The sequence below is a fragment of the Camelina sativa genome, chromosome 14, assembly GCF_000633955.1.
Source record: "Camelina sativa cultivar DH55 chromosome 14, Cs, whole genome shotgun sequence".
Lineage (NCBI taxonomy): Eukaryota > Viridiplantae > Streptophyta > Magnoliopsida > Brassicales > Brassicaceae > Camelina > Camelina sativa.
The window spans coordinates 7,893,016-7,908,204 of record NC_025698.1 but is presented as its reverse complement, the minus strand read 5'-3'; the positions used below and the strand labels follow the sequence as shown (position 1 = coordinate 7,908,204).

The following is a 15,189-nucleotide window of genomic DNA, read 5'->3' as shown; positions in this document are numbered from 1 at the left end:
ACCCACTGACGAAGACCACGAATATGTTCTCTCACTTGTTCGGGAGTGAACAATTCGGTTAAGGAAACACCTTTTATCTTTGGTTTTCCAGATTTCGATGCACGTTCAGGATTGTCCACCAGATCTTCTTCCTTCGGCTCAGGCTTTTTCTCCATTTTGATGTTTTCTTGCTTTGGCGAGTCACCAGATAAACCATGTTCACTGACAAGCCTAGGTTTGGGAACATTATCAACAGCTTCATTTTTCACTTCTTTAATGTCAAATCCTGTTTGAACAGGAACATCAGGAATTTCTGCTTTCACTTCCACGGTCTCTGACTTCAATGGCTTATGATCCTTTCTCTCGGCATCCTGAGGTAAATCTGCCTCTGTAGTAGAAACAATGGAGCGTTTACAATTTTCAGTCTCAGGGACCACAGGTTGAAAAGATTGCTCCACCTTCAATCGCTTTATTGAAGGTTGCAAATTATCTAAAGTATCAGCACAACGAGGGGCACCAGAAACCGTTCCAGCATTAGCGTGTAATGCATCATTTGATACTACAGATCTATTCACTGAACTCACTGCACTGCTATCACTTTTTAAACGGGCCAGGGCTTGCACATTAGCTTGCTGATAGGTCTTCACAGGCACACAGACCGGGCATCGAGGATCCTTGCAGTTTTTATAGTGGCCAATCAATGCCTTTGTGTGAAGACAACGGGGATACGGACACTTTGGTTCAGAACAATTGTCCATGTGACTCCATAGTTTCTGAACCGTTACACAATTTCGATCTTGGCACTTCCCTCCTGGCGGTTTGCAACTCCGTGCATGACGTAGAAACAGGAGCCATCTCTGTTGATTTCGGAACTTGGGATCGCGACTTATTTTACCATATGTACATGTCGTACCGACAGAATTTTGCATATTAGGGGATTCTGATATACTAGAAGTATGATTTTGACCAATAACACACCCTCCAGTCAAATTATTAGGTTGAGCTTCATCAGATCCGGTAATTCTTTGGTGGAAATCCTGCTGAATGTGCTTTTCACTTGAGATAGCATTAGGCATTTGCGTGTGTTCCTGAGACTGGGAAGGCCACTGACCTCGTGGGTTGGATTCTGATTTTACTCCAACAGCAAGATTGCTAAAACTGTTGATAGAATCAGTACCTATATTCTGAGGGTGAAGCATTTGCTGAATCTGTTGGCTATTTTGAGGGAGTGATGTGCATATATCACTCTGACTTTTGACTGGGAGAGGCTGAGCGTCTGCATGACAGTCTTCTCCAGACTTTTGATATTGNAACATATAGCATATATGAATAAAACTTGCTTCTCTGTAAATTTTTCGAAAAAAAAATTGCAAACCTGGCCAACCCACTGACGAAGACCACGAATATGTTCTCTCACTTGTTCGGGAGTGAACAATTCGGTTAAGGAAACACCTTTTATCTTTGGTTTTCCAGATTTCGATGCACGTTCAGGATTGTCCACCAGATCTTCTTCCTTCGGCTCAGGCTTTTTCTCCATTTTGATGTTTTCTTGCTTTGGCGAGTCACCAGATAAACCATGTTCACTGACAAGCCTAGGTTTGGGAACATTATCAACAGCTTCATTTTTCACTTCTTTAATGCCAAATCCTGTTTGAAAAGGAACATCAGGAATTTCTGCTTTCACTTCCACGGTCTCTGACTTCAATGGCTTATGATCCTTTCTCTCGGCATCCTGAGGTAAATCTGCCTCTGTAGTAGAAACAATGGAGCGTTTACAATTTTCAGTCTCAGGGACCACAGGTTGAAAAGATTGCTCCACCTTCAATCGCTTTATTGAAGGTTGCAAATTATCTAAAGTATCAGCACAACGAGGGGCACCAGAAACCGTTCCAGCATTAGCGTGTAATGGTACATTTGATACTACAGATCTATTCACTGAACTCACTGCACTGCTATCACTTTTTAAACGGGCCAGGGCTTGCACATTAGCTTGTTGCTGATAGGTCTTCACAGGCACACAGACCGGGCATCGAGGATCCTTGCAGTTTTTATAGTGGCCAATCAATTCCTTTGTGGGAAGACAACGGGGATACGGACACTTTGGTTCAGAACAATTGTCCATGTGACTCCATAGTTTCTGAACCGTTACACAATTTCGATCTTGGCACTTCCCTCCTGGCGGTTTGCAACTCCGTGCATGACGTAGAAACAGGAGCCATCTCTGTTGATTTCGGAACTTGGGATCGCGACTTATTTTACCATATGTACATGTCGTACCGACAGAATTTTGCATATTAGGGGATTCTGATATACTAGAAGTATGATTTTGACCAATAACACACCCTCCAGTCAAATTATTAGGTTGAGCTTCATCAGATCCGGTAATTCTTTGGTGGAAATCCTGCTGAATGTGCTTTTCACTTGAGATAGCATTAGGCATTTGCGTGTGTTCCTGAGACTGGGAAGGCCACTGACCTCGTGGGTTGGATTCTGATTTTACTCCAACAGCAAGATTGCTAAAACTGTTGATAGAATCAGTACCTATATTCTGAGGGTGAAGCATTTGCTGAATCTGTTGGCTATTTTGAGGGAGTGATGTGCATATATCACTCTGACTTTTGACTGGGAGAGGCTGAGCGTCTGCATGACAGTCTTCTCCAGACTTTTGATATTGATTCTGGAGCTGAGAAAGCTGGAATCGTTCAGATGCTTGGGAGTGCATAGCTTGATTCTGGTTCTCCATTCCAGGCTCATGTTTCACATTTGTAATCATGTCAGAATCCACCTGAGCTTTCCCCAAGCCATCATTACTTGCTAATCTATGTTGCTGCAGGATTTGCTGCTTCAATTTCCTTTGATTGAGAAATTGCTGCTGCTGCTGTTGAATCTGATTTGGTTGTTGCTGGGATCGATTAGGCGGTTGCTGAAATTGTTGTTGATGTGACTGCAGATAATGAGAAAAGAAGATTGAAATTTCGAATACTCAAAGTGATAAGTGTTTAATTTGTCTGCATTGTTGCATGCATAGTGAGGTTGACTGATTGCTCACCAGAGAAGAGTTAACTCTGGACACCGACTGGAAACTTGCTGGTTTGATATTTTGAGCATTTGTCACCGTCCCAACCGATGTTATAGCTCCATGGAAGGGGTCAGGATTTGTTGTGCTATAACCTTCCCCTGAAACATGAAACAAGCTTTCAGTTTTCTGAGTGGTATGTACTAGTCATTCACAATCGCCAAACCACAATGACAGTACATGTGAGATATGATAATCAGGACAGAAAAAAAAAGAAGAGACAAGTTACCCTGCTGTAGTTTTTTGGACGCATTGGTGTAAGATGAACCTGAGTCTACACTTTTTTCGTTCACTCCAACAGTACCATTTACAGAGCTATTGGCCACCCCAGACGGCTTTGGTTGTATGTCAGGTCTAAGGCCAGCAGCCATTTGGTTGGACAACGTGTGACTATTTTGCCCACCTGTATGCTGCCTTTGTTGTTGCTGCTGCTGCTGCGACTGAGGTATCATTGTGGGCTCAGCAGAAAATCCACCACCGTTGTTATTACTAGCACTGTTCACAAACCCGGGTGTCGGAATCATCTGGCTAGTACTTCTCTGAGAACCCATGGAAGCCATTTTCCCTCCAGAACCAAGAGAAAAGTTTCTCGAAGAATGCTGGAATCCATTAGACATATTACCTACAAACAAGTTTCAAGGTGTCAGAGAAACAAGAGATAAAAAAATATCCAGGAAAAATATCTACGATCACATTAATAAAAGAACCTCTATGCACCCCACCAGCAATTAGAGGGCTTCCAGTGTTCACGGCTGTGCTTGTGATGTTGGTGTTGCCAGCTACTGTAGCATCAACAGAGGATGTAACCATCGAATTAGGATTACCCGCAGTGTGTGATAATCCTGGAGTAGGTATCATCGTTCCAACCGAAGAAGAATTAGCATGTCGCTGACTGTAGTTATTTACAGGTCTGCCTTTTATTAGGCTTGTAATCCGAAGTTCAAGGGTTGAGCGGTTCATATAATCATCCTGAAGTACATGTTGGAAAGTGCCACAAATGAAAAGAAAGAATTTAAGTAAGGACAAGAGTCAACAAGCTGGATCTAGAGGCAACATGTCAAAAAGTATCAGCCAATCTAGTTGGAATTCCCCACTCCCCAGTAAACCAAACCCTAAAATGCTACGTACCAATCAATTATTTTTCCTTAAGGCAGACAGAAATATTTTGGTATACCTTTGAGGTAGCCATCTTAAAAAGCCCGTCTTCTATACGTTTAGCAACATCAATATACTTTGCCCTTGATGCAGCATCAGTTGGAGATGGTTGCCGTTGCTGTAACATGGTAAATCTGGAAAGAACGGAAGATCAAGAAGGATCAGTTAGCAGTAGTCCCCTATGCAATAACCATAAAGAAATCTCAAGTACCGGAACACAAAAATCTCCGGTTCTTAAGAAATGAAGCAGATATGCCATAATGCAACCAAAGCAGTAGTAATATGTTTGATCATTCCCAGCCCACATAGAAATAACAATAACGTAATCCATAATACAGAGGCAACTAACAGACAAGGAGTGCAAGATGAATGAAACAAATCCACAACTCATAGACATGCTAAAGTGGGAGGATACAAAAAAAAATGTAGCTGAAAACTGAAGGCTTACACAAGAGTTTGCATGTATTGTCGAAGTTTCTGAACCTCATGATCCATGGCACCAATGATGTTTCGTGAAGGCCCTACTACACCAGTACTAGCACCGGGAGCAGTAACAGCACCAGTAGCAGCACCAACCAAATTCTGCTGCATTTGAGAGTTGCCATTATTCTGGGGCATAGTCCCTTGATTCGGAACCTGTCCCGACATGTGAGCCTGAACATTCATGTTATCTCTTAAATTTGCGTCGCCTTCTCCTAAAACTTCTTGCAACTAGCACTAACAGACACTGCATAACTCTTGTGTCCCAGAGAATCCAGATGATCGAAAGTTCATCTCCTGCTCTTCAAAATTATTCTTCAGATGATCTCTTTAACACCTTAGCACCGTGAAAATGTCCTGAAAATGAAAAAATTCTCTTACTCTTGTTAAAACTGGAGTGACATGATATTATCTCAATTCAATTGAACTAGAATCATACAAGGAATAGCACAAGTGTATCCAAAAAACATATGAATTAAATTAAAGACAATAATTTAAAAAAAAAAAAAAAAAANGTGAAAATTTCCTGAAAAAAAAAAAATTCTCTTACTCTTGTTAAAACTGAAGTGGCATGATTATATCTCAATTCAATTGAACTAGAATCATAGAGCAATAACATATGAATTAAATTAAAGAGAATAAAAAAAAATAAAAACCTAGAATTTTCAATCCAACCTTGCAAATGATTCACAGAAGTAGCAAACTTCAGCCGCAAAGAGCACAACCCAGCAATAAAAATAATTCACTCCCTCACACAAACGGTCACGAATACAAAAAACGTTACGATGATCGAATCTTCAAAAACGCAGTAAGAACGGAGCAATTAAAAAAAAAAAAAAACAGCCGATGTCGCACGTGCGAACTCACACGAAGCCAAGCCCAGGAAGGAAAAAAATAACGAAGGATCAAACAAGCGAAGTTAGACAAATCCCAGAAACCCAAATAAACCCAAGAAGACGAGAAATAAAAAACGAATTATCCACAAATTTGTTTTTGAAAAAATTGTAAGAGAGTTTGTTTTTCGCAGTCGGACTTCTTCGAATTTGGGGGACGCTCTTCGGGCGCTCACTCGATTTGGGGATTTTTGATTTTTTTTTTTGATTTTTTGATTTTTCTTTTTTTCTTCCTTAGTTAGGGATTTTTCGTTTTGATTTTGTAAGTAAAAGTAACAAAAAAAAAAAAAAAAAAAAAAAANAGCAGTAGTCCCCTATGCAATAACCATAAAGAAATCTCAAGTACCGGAACACAAAAATCTCCGGTTCTTAAGAAATGAAGCAGATATGCCATAATGCAACCAAAGCAGTAGTAATATGTTTGATCATTCCCAGCCCACATAGAAATAACAATAACGTAATCCATAATACAGAGGCAACTAACAGACAAGGAGTGCAAGATGAATGAAACAAATCCACAACTNATAATGGAGGCGACGGCGAATATAGGTTTTTGAATGTTTTTTAGTGTAATCGCGTTGGATTGGTTTCAGGTTCGTGCAGTCCTCGGGATATCTGATTCGTCTTCTCTATCTTGCCTCTTTTGGCATGTAAGGATACGAATCGATGGTTTTAGCGGAGACGATTTAATCTTCGTTTGGAACTATGGTGTTAATTTAGTATTTTGGATCGCTTTGGATAAGTAGATTCAGGATCGAGGGATTCGATCGACTTTAGTGAGCCTCGTGATTGAGATATTCCAAATCTCTCACTCCATACAATCTGTTTGGTCTGCCAGATCTACTATTAACGGCGATCGCAGAGGCTTGATTTGGGTCAGAATTGTGAAATCATATGGTGTTAATTCGGTTATTTGGTTCTCTTGGGATAAGCGGATTCAGGGTCGAGGGATTCGATAGGCTTTAATGGGCCTCGTGATTGAGATATTCCAAATCTCTCATTCCTTGCGATCTATCTAGTCTGCCCGATCTGCTATTAACGGTGATGGCAGAGGCTGGATTTGGGTAAGATTTTTTAACTCAATTCGAACCAAATTGAGAATTGATTTGCAAGGGAGAATATCAAGGGTTCGCTCCTTTTATTTGACAGGATTAATGTTGATATCAGATTCTCTTTTGATTCCGGTGTATCACAAGAATTTCGTTAGCCTTTTCTGCTTCGAAAACAAACAGAGGATACGATTGGAAGATACTAACGCAAGGGGAATTTTGGATATTATTCTGGTGCTGGCATATCAAGTGGCTATCATTTGCCATTTATGTTTCAAATCGGTAGGATTAATAGCTTATTTGACTTGGAATGTTTGGGAATATATAAAGGACCGTGTTGTAGCCATTAGTACTCATCACAACTTTCTCTATTTCCTTGTTTCAGTTCTCGGTTTCCTTGCTATATTTTCCGAGAGTTCTCTTTCCTTGGATGGTTGGTGTGTACGAGTCTGGGTGCTGAGTTTCATCATATCTCACAGTGCTTTACTGGGGAAGAATTTGGAGAACAAGAATGATGAGGGTATGGCTCCTAAACGCAGAATCAAAATCCCATATTTTGATAACTCAGCTTTGATAGCGGGATACTCAAAAACAATGGTGGGTCGCTGTATGAATCCTAGGATGCAAGATATGAAATCTCTGCTGATCATGCTTCCCAAGTTTTGGCATGTGGAAGGAAGAGTTGTGGGAGCTGACTTAGGGCTTGGGACGTTTCAGTTTGATTTTGACAATGAAGAGGATATCTTGGAGGTACTACAGATGGGTCCATTTCATTTCGATGGCTGGATGGTGTCCATGCTGCGTTGGAGTCCAACAGTGGATCCTGCCTACCCTTCGGACTTAACCTTTTGGGTCAGGGTTTTGGATGTCCCATTTCAGTTCTGGGCTGAACCAACCTTCCGCAGCATTGGTTCAGAGCTTGGTCGGGTGGAGACGGTGGATATTGATAGCGGGAGAGTGAAAGTAACAGTAAATGGTTTTAAGCCCTTGTGCTTTGATACGGTGATTGAGTTTTATAACGGGGAAGAGACCATTGTCAACCTTCGTTATGAGCGTCTTCATGGCTGTTGTAAGAAGTGCTCCAGCCTATGTCACGATGTGGATCAATGCCCACTGTGGGCTACCAACAAGATTACTCCGGCTTTGCATGATCCAGTAGAAGATGTTTCAGTTCGTCCGCTACAGAGTTACAAAAGAGCTGTCATGAATGACAGGAATAAGGGAAAAGGTAAGGATGTGGAAAGTCGAGGATCATCTCAGCCCAGTCAGCGTCCACCTAAAGGAAAACAGGATGGAGGGGCAAAGCATCAGTCTTCAAGGGAAACGGGTGAACCTTCATCGAAACCCCGCCGGTCCAAAAACTCTGTGCAGTTTAATGATCACCGCCACAGGGCTAGACCTACCACGACCGTTGCACCGCCCTTGGGTGTAGCTCCGGTGGAGGAGTTGGAACAGGGACAAATCCCGGAGTGGCGGTCCAGACTGCAACTTTCGGGGTTCCACCATTGAAGCGGGTTCGGAAACCCCTCTTCCAGGAACCAGAGTCAGATTCATACTCTAGTATGGAAAAAGAAACGACTTTGGTAGATGCATGGTCATCAGTTCCGGATGCTGGTTTGGCTTCACAGTTCATTGACTCTGATGCTATGTAATATGCTTCAACCGAAGTGGTCCATGGTGAAACTCTGGTACCGGCAAATGCGATAGGTCCGATAATGGCTCTGCAGGACTCGATAGCAGCAGGGAAAATTTCGGAGGAGAGCATTGATCAGCTGATGGAGGAGGCCGAGACAGAGGTTGAGGACAAAACGGTTGGTGATCCAAAGCAGCAGGCTGATGGATACATGGATGATTCGGTGGAAGAGCCTACTTTGGATCCTGCCATGGTCATTGCGAATATTGGGGGAGAGGCAGCGGATTCAGGGAATGGTCCCATGGATACGAAAATCGACACAGGTACAGCTCATGTTGTGGCTCCACAAGTGGAGAAGGCCAACAAGGTGAAGCCTCCTTTGGCTCTCAAAGGCGCTGCTTCTAGGAAGTTGAGTGTGTACTTGCATACAACACCAAAGAAACGCCCTGTCCCTAAAGAAGCTGGGGAAGGAGCAAACCCGAAGAACCAAGAACAGGAGAAGGCCCAACTGGTGGAGCAAAGCCACCCAAATCAACCATGGATAAATGAAGATTTTGAGTTGGAATTGTCAAGGGCTCGGGAATAAAGCAACTATTGGGTATCTCAAGGATTTGTGGGGGAAGCATAGACCTGACTTTTTATTTTTATCTGACACTAGGCAACCTTTATCTGTCTTAGAGCCTTTTGTTGGTCATTTTGGTTTTTCAAATTTAAAAACGGTTGATCCTATCGGATGTAGTGGCGGCTTGGCCTTATTTTATAATAATATTTATGATGTTTCTATTTTATTTGAGTCGAATCGCTTGATTGATCTGGAACTTACTTATAAAGGTCATGTTATTTATTTTACCTTTATTTATGGTGACCCGGTTCCAACAAACCGAGATATTGTGTGGGAACGGTTAACACGGATTGGCTTATCTCGAGATTTCCCTTGGTTTCTTATAGGTGATTTTAATGAGTTAAAAGGAAACCACGAAAAGCGAGGTGGAAAGCTCCGTCATGCATCTTCTTTTGTGAGTTTTAACACAATGATTCAGCATTCTGGATTACTAGAGTTTCCTGCAGTTGGAGATAGCTTGTCTTGGCGTGGTTGGCGGGATAAGAAGCCAATTCGTTGTCGTCTTGACAGAGCTCTAGCCAATGAGAAGCTCCATGACTTATTTAGGGATGCGTTTACAGAGTATTTACCGATGATAGTCTCGGACCATAAACCGGTTTTAGCTTCTCTAGAGGATAAAGTCCGGCGAGGGAGGAGCGTTTTTCGGTTTGACCGACGATGGATTGAGAAAGAGGGCTTCTTTGGAGCCATATCAGAGGGTTGGGCCTCTGGGGAGAGAGGGGTAACTGGGAATTTAATGGACAAAATAATAAAGTGTCGCCAAGCAATTTCCCGATGGCGGAAAGCGCAGGCCCTGTTTGGCCGGGAAACGATTGAGGACTTAAAATCTCACTTAGCAACTGCCCAGGCGGCTGACTCTGTTTCCGTGGAGGTTATTTCGGAATTGAATTGGAAGCTGCGTGAAGCCTATAGGGATGAAGAGATCTACTGGTATCAGAAAATCCGGTGTAGGTGGATGCGTTTCGGGGATCAAAATACAAGTTACTTTCATGCCCAGACTAAATTGAGAAGAGCTAAAAATCGTATTGTCGGGCTACATGATGAGTCCGGGCGTTGGACCACGGAGGAGACTCAGGTGCAGGATATTGCAGTTTCTTATTTTCAAGAGGTTTTCACATCCACAGATCCCTTAGATATTGAGGAATCGTTGGGAGAAATAAGCATGTCTATCACGAGTGAGATTAATGAGACACTGACTCAACCAGTCACAGAACAGGAAATCAAAGAGGCTCAGTTTATGATGCATCCTGATAAAACTCCTGGACCGGACGGTATGACGGCCCTTTTTTATCAGCGAGCTTGGGACACGGTTAAGGTTGATCTAAAGCTTTCAGTAGATTCCTTCTTTCACGATGATAGCTTTGACAAACGTCTAAATAGGACAAATATTTGTCCTATTCTAAAAGTGGATAAACCAACCCGGATGTCTGAATGGCGCCCAATTAGTTTATGTAATGTTGGGTACAAGATTATTTCGAAGATCTTATGCCAATGACTACGTAAGTTTTTGCCAGCATTGATTTCTGAGACACAATCGGCGTTTGTAGAAGGACGTTTGATCTCGGATAATATTTTGATTGCTCAGGAGATGTTTCATGGACTACGCACCAACTCTTCATGCAAGGGTAAGTTCATGGCCATCGAAACAGATATGAGCAAGGCTTATGATCGGGTAGAATGGTCTTTTGTTGAACATTTAATGCGGAAATTTGGATTTTGTGACAGGGATCCATAATTCCATCTAGAGGGCTCCGCAGGGAGACCCCTTGTCACCTTATCTTTTTATCCTTTGTATTGAGGTCCTTATTGCAAATCTACGAAAAGCGGAAAGGTCTAAACTTATTACGAGTATTAAGGTCTCCACTGCTTGTCTGGCGATCTCTCATTTATTGTTTGCAGATGACAGTCTGTTTTTCTGTCGGGCTACGAAGGAGCAATGTGAAGTTATTTTGGGGATTCTCAGACAATATGAACGGATTTCTAGACAGCGAATAAACTTTCAGAAATTTTTTGTTCAATTTGGACATACAGTAGATGCGGATATACGTGAGGATTTAAAAGGCATTTTGGGTATTACCACTTTGGGTGGTATGAGCTCATACTTGGGAATCCCGGAAAGTCTTGGTGGGTCGAAAACCAAAATATTTTCCTTTGTCCAGGATCGGTTGCAAAAACAAGCTGGTGGGTGGCCGGCTAGGTTACTGTCTCGGGGAGGGAAAGAGGTCATGATCAAATCGGTTGCGACCCCTGTCTCTACCTTTGTTATGTCCTGTTTTCGAGTCCCGAAAACAGTTACACAGAAACTTACTAGTGCAATCTCCAACTTCTGGTGGAGTTCTTCAGGGGAAACATGGGGTTTACATTGGATCGCTTGGGACAGGTTGTGTGTTGATAAAAGGGAGGGAGGCTTGGGCTTTAGGTGTCTGGATGATTTTAATACCGCATTGCTGGCTAAGCAACTATGGCGGTTGATTTCTGTCCCTGATTTTTTATTTGCAAAGGTTTTCAAAGGACGATATTATAGGCATTCTGATCCATTTGATCCAATTAAATCTTATTCTCCATCTTATGGATGGCGAACTATGATTTCTGCTCGCTCTCAGGTGAACAAAGGACTCATTAAAAGGGTCGGATCTGGGGCTTCCATTTCAGTATGGTCTGACCCCTGGATTCCTGCTCAATCCCCGAGACCAGCATTGTGTTCAGGATCGCCAATCGATGCAACACTTAGAGTTGAAACTTTCATTGACAGGACTTCACATTCCTGGAACTTGGCGTTGCTTTCGGCTTTTTTCGAGCCGAAGGATGTAGCCTTTATATCTGCTTTACCCCTTGGCAATCTTACTACTCCGGATAGCTTGGGTTGGCATTTGACAAAAACTGGTGTTTATACTGTTAAATCAGGATATCAAGCTTTGCGCCAGAAACCGGAGAGTGATTCCCCTGTTTCCGGCCCTACTATTATTCCTCTACAGGCATTTGTCTGGCAGATTCGGTGTCCACCGAAGCTCAAACACTTTTTGTGGCAAGCTATTACGGGTTGTATGGCGACAACAACTAATCTACGACGTCGTGGACTAAGTTGTGACATGGAATGTGCAATTTGTGGAGGGGCGGAGGAGACGGTCAACCATGCTCTCTTCTTATGTCCTCCAGCTCGGCAGGTTTGGGGTTTGTCCCACTTCCTGACATCTTCGGGTTGTTTTCCCTCGAACTCTGTCTATGATAATATGGACTCATTATTTTGGAGGTTTCAGGACATTCCTTCGGTAGAAGTGTTTCCGTGGATTTTATGGTATATCTGGAAGGCTCGCAATGATAAATTATTTAGCAATTTGGACTCCAATCCGGTAGCAATCTTATGGATAGCGGAAGAGGAATCAAAGCTTTGGTCCTCAGCGCAGGAAGAACCCCTAGGATCTTTCCCTCAGAGTGATTCTCGACCCCTATCCAGGTTTATGGCTTAGACTTGTGACACGGTTCACGGTTATGGGTCTAGTCATCGATGCTTTGTAGATGGATCTTGGAAGGTGACTGACCAGTTTATGGGTAGAGGATGGTATTGCATTTCTCCTAAGGGAGAATCTCCCGCTATGGGTGCATCTAATTCCCGACGTAGCTTGTCACCTCTCCATGCAGAAGTGGAAGCCCTAATCTGGGCAATGAGATGTATGATTGGTGCGGATAATGAGAAAGTAGTTTTTCTCACAGACTGTTCTGATTTGGTGAAGATGGTTTCTTCGCCTTCCGAGTGGCCTGCTTTCAAGACATATCTGGACGTGATTGAAGAAGATAAGGATGAATTTCTTTCATTCTCTGTTGTTCAGATTCTCAGATCACAAAATGGTAGAGCGAACAAGCTGGCACGTAGAGCTAGAGTGGAGTCGCTTCCAATTACCTATGTGAACAATTTTCCGTCTAATTGGCTCGTTTGTGCTAATTTTTGTACTCTGCTGGCAAAACCAAAAAAAAAAGTAAAAGTAACAAGAAAAAAAAAAAAAGACACATTAAATAACACTTACCTTATGTCAGAATACAAAATCATCAAAAGTTAATTGTGGGAACCAATGAAGAAAATCGAACAGCTGACCAGATACATGCGCTCCTGTCCGTCCGATTAAAATTTTCTAATAATTTGAATCTTCATCCTTGTAGTTTTGCTCTGATTTTAATTTCACAAAACTACTTCTAGCTAAGTGTACTTTTTATTTTCTGTACCAATTTACCAAAGAGTAGTGTAACAAAACCATTCAAATTTACACATACTCCAAGCCATAACCGGAAACAAATCATAACCTGTGTTTACCATTGGTAAGATCTTACAACTTACAAGCAGCAAATAATACAGTAACACTGCAACAGCTATTATAGTATATTGTGCAATATATGATATTATGATCTCTTGCCTTGTAACATCAACCATGTAAACGTTTCCAAGCAAGTAGGAATAGACCTTTCTGATAAATGATAATCTTCAGCTCTCAAGGCTCACCACCGACTTCAGATTCTCTGCAATCTCTGTCTCGTACTGATCTCTGTTCTTCTCATTATCCTTCTGCACACATAAAATAATTAAATATTGGAACTTCACAAAGTTCAGAATGTTTATTATATGGAAAGTTCGAAGATACGCCTCTTAGTGGGGTTCACAAAGCTCATGGAGCATGATTAAATATACAATGTACCATAGTTGGTTCAGCAGAAACTTCTGGCGTAGTTGATACAAGCGAAGAAGAATTAGCATTTTGCTGATCGTAGTTATTCAATTGTCTGCCTTTTACTAAGCTTGTCAAGCGAGATTCAAGGGTTGACAGGTCCAAGTAATCCTCCTGTAAGTTTTTAAAGTTAGAAAGCCTCACAAACGAAAAGAAATATCTATAAGTAACGACATAACGTCAACAAGCTGGATTCAGTGACAACATGTCAGAAAAGCATCAGACTATCTTGTTTAATTAGTTGAATCTCCTCCGTAAATCAAATCCTAAATGCTAATTAATTACTAAATCAAGTATATATATATATATATATATATATTTGGTATACCTTTGCCATAGCCATTATATAAAGTCCCTCCTCTAAGCGTTTAGCAACATCTAAACACTTGGCCTTTGATTCATCATCAGACGGAAAGGGATTCTGCTTCTCTAACTTGACGAAGCTGGAAAGATTGTAAGATCAGTTAGGTCTTAAGAAACAAAGCAGTTATGCAGGATTACAGAACCGAAAAAACAGTAACAAATTCTTTGCCAGTAACATTAACTCAGTTCATGATACAGCAGCAACTAACGGGAAAAATAATATAATTGAAGGCTTACATAACGTCTCGCATGTAACGGCGAATTTGCAAAAAATCATTGTCCATGAGAGAAGTACTGTAACGAGGAAGCCCTAAAGCAACACCAAATTCAACAGCAGAGGAAGCATCCATCAGTAGAAACACCAACTATAAGCAAACCTAATAGTTGTCTCGATCAGAAGAAGTGTATTGAGATATATTGTCTGTATCCCCAACATAAAACCTAGCTAGACTTCCATCCAACCTTAAATTGCTACTCAAATGAAAGAATCAATCTTCCACCGCAAAAGATCGGATCCCACAGAGAAAATGTTACCTGTAATTACGATGATGATCGATTCTCCGAACAACACAAGAACGGTAAAGTAAAGTCGGATGAACAGACGATTTCGCGTGCGCTTCTAAAAATTCACGCAAGCAAGGAGTAAAACTAAAATGAGAAATCTCTCGGAAAGAGATGTTGTAACCGAGATAAGTTAAGCTAATTTTAGACGAAAATTCCTAATCCGGTAAGTTCTGTTCTTTTAGAGTCTCTGACTCGGATTGCAAATTATGCATGTTTATTATGCCCGTCTAATAATTTACGACTTTACCCTTGCAGTTTTTTTTTTTTTTTGGTGCAAACCCCATTTCATTAAGTTAGTGACATGAAACTCTCCTTTAAAGTGAGTTTTTCAGCGGTCAAGAAACTTACATGGGAAAGTAATAATACAAAGATCAACGGGTTCCTAACGAACCATAACAACCCAACATAACAAGAGTACAAATAATAAAGATGCGTAAAAGCAAAAAAGATAAGGTGAACCACAAAGAAGATAGTCCACATGAAATGGCGAGGAACAATCCAAGAACGATTCGCCGGTCACAATACGACAAATTGCCACATTGGAATACAAATATTCCGAAGGGTTTTTAAAAACCTAACTCGCACTAAAGATGACGAATCATCTTCATCTCCCTGAAAAGGAAGGCAACATGTAAGGTGGAAACAAGTTCCCAAGAGTCA

General features: G+C 41.5%; 2 protein-coding genes across 3 annotated transcripts; both read right to left on the bottom strand.

Moving 5' to 3' along the window:
- LOC104743344 (histone acetyltransferase HAC12-like) lies at positions 74 to 5,806 on the bottom strand. Its single transcript, XM_010464441.1, has 9 exons — positions 5,366 to 5,806; positions 4,659 to 5,047; positions 4,230 to 4,344; positions 3,763 to 4,024; positions 3,285 to 3,677; positions 3,029 to 3,156; positions 1,316 to 2,923; positions 172 to 1,187; positions 74 to 77 (listed from the first exon to the last, which is right to left on the bottom strand). The coding sequence occupies exons 2-9, from the start codon at positions 4,874 to 4,876 to the stop codon at positions 74 to 76; spliced, it is 3,744 nt and encodes a 1,247-aa protein (XP_010462743.1). The 5' UTR covers positions 4,877 to 5,047; positions 5,366 to 5,806.
- LOC104740351 (histone acetyltransferase HAC12-like) lies at positions 13,126 to 14,690 on the bottom strand. Of its 2 annotated transcripts, none has more exons than XM_010460913.2 (5): positions 14,500 to 14,690; positions 14,203 to 14,275; positions 13,931 to 14,045; positions 13,573 to 13,716; positions 13,126 to 13,442 (listed from the first exon to the last, which is right to left on the bottom strand). In XM_010460913.2, exons 2-5 carry the CDS (start codon positions 14,247 to 14,249, stop codon positions 13,362 to 13,364), a joined length of 387 nt encoding a protein of 128 aa, XP_010459215.1. In that variant the 5' UTR covers positions 14,250 to 14,275; positions 14,500 to 14,690; the 3' UTR covers positions 13,126 to 13,361. The 2 variants fall into 2 exon arrangements, with proteins under 2 accessions (XP_010459215.1, XP_019091295.1); XM_019235750.1 differs by having other exon boundaries at positions 14,203 to 14,286; positions 14,500 to 14,671.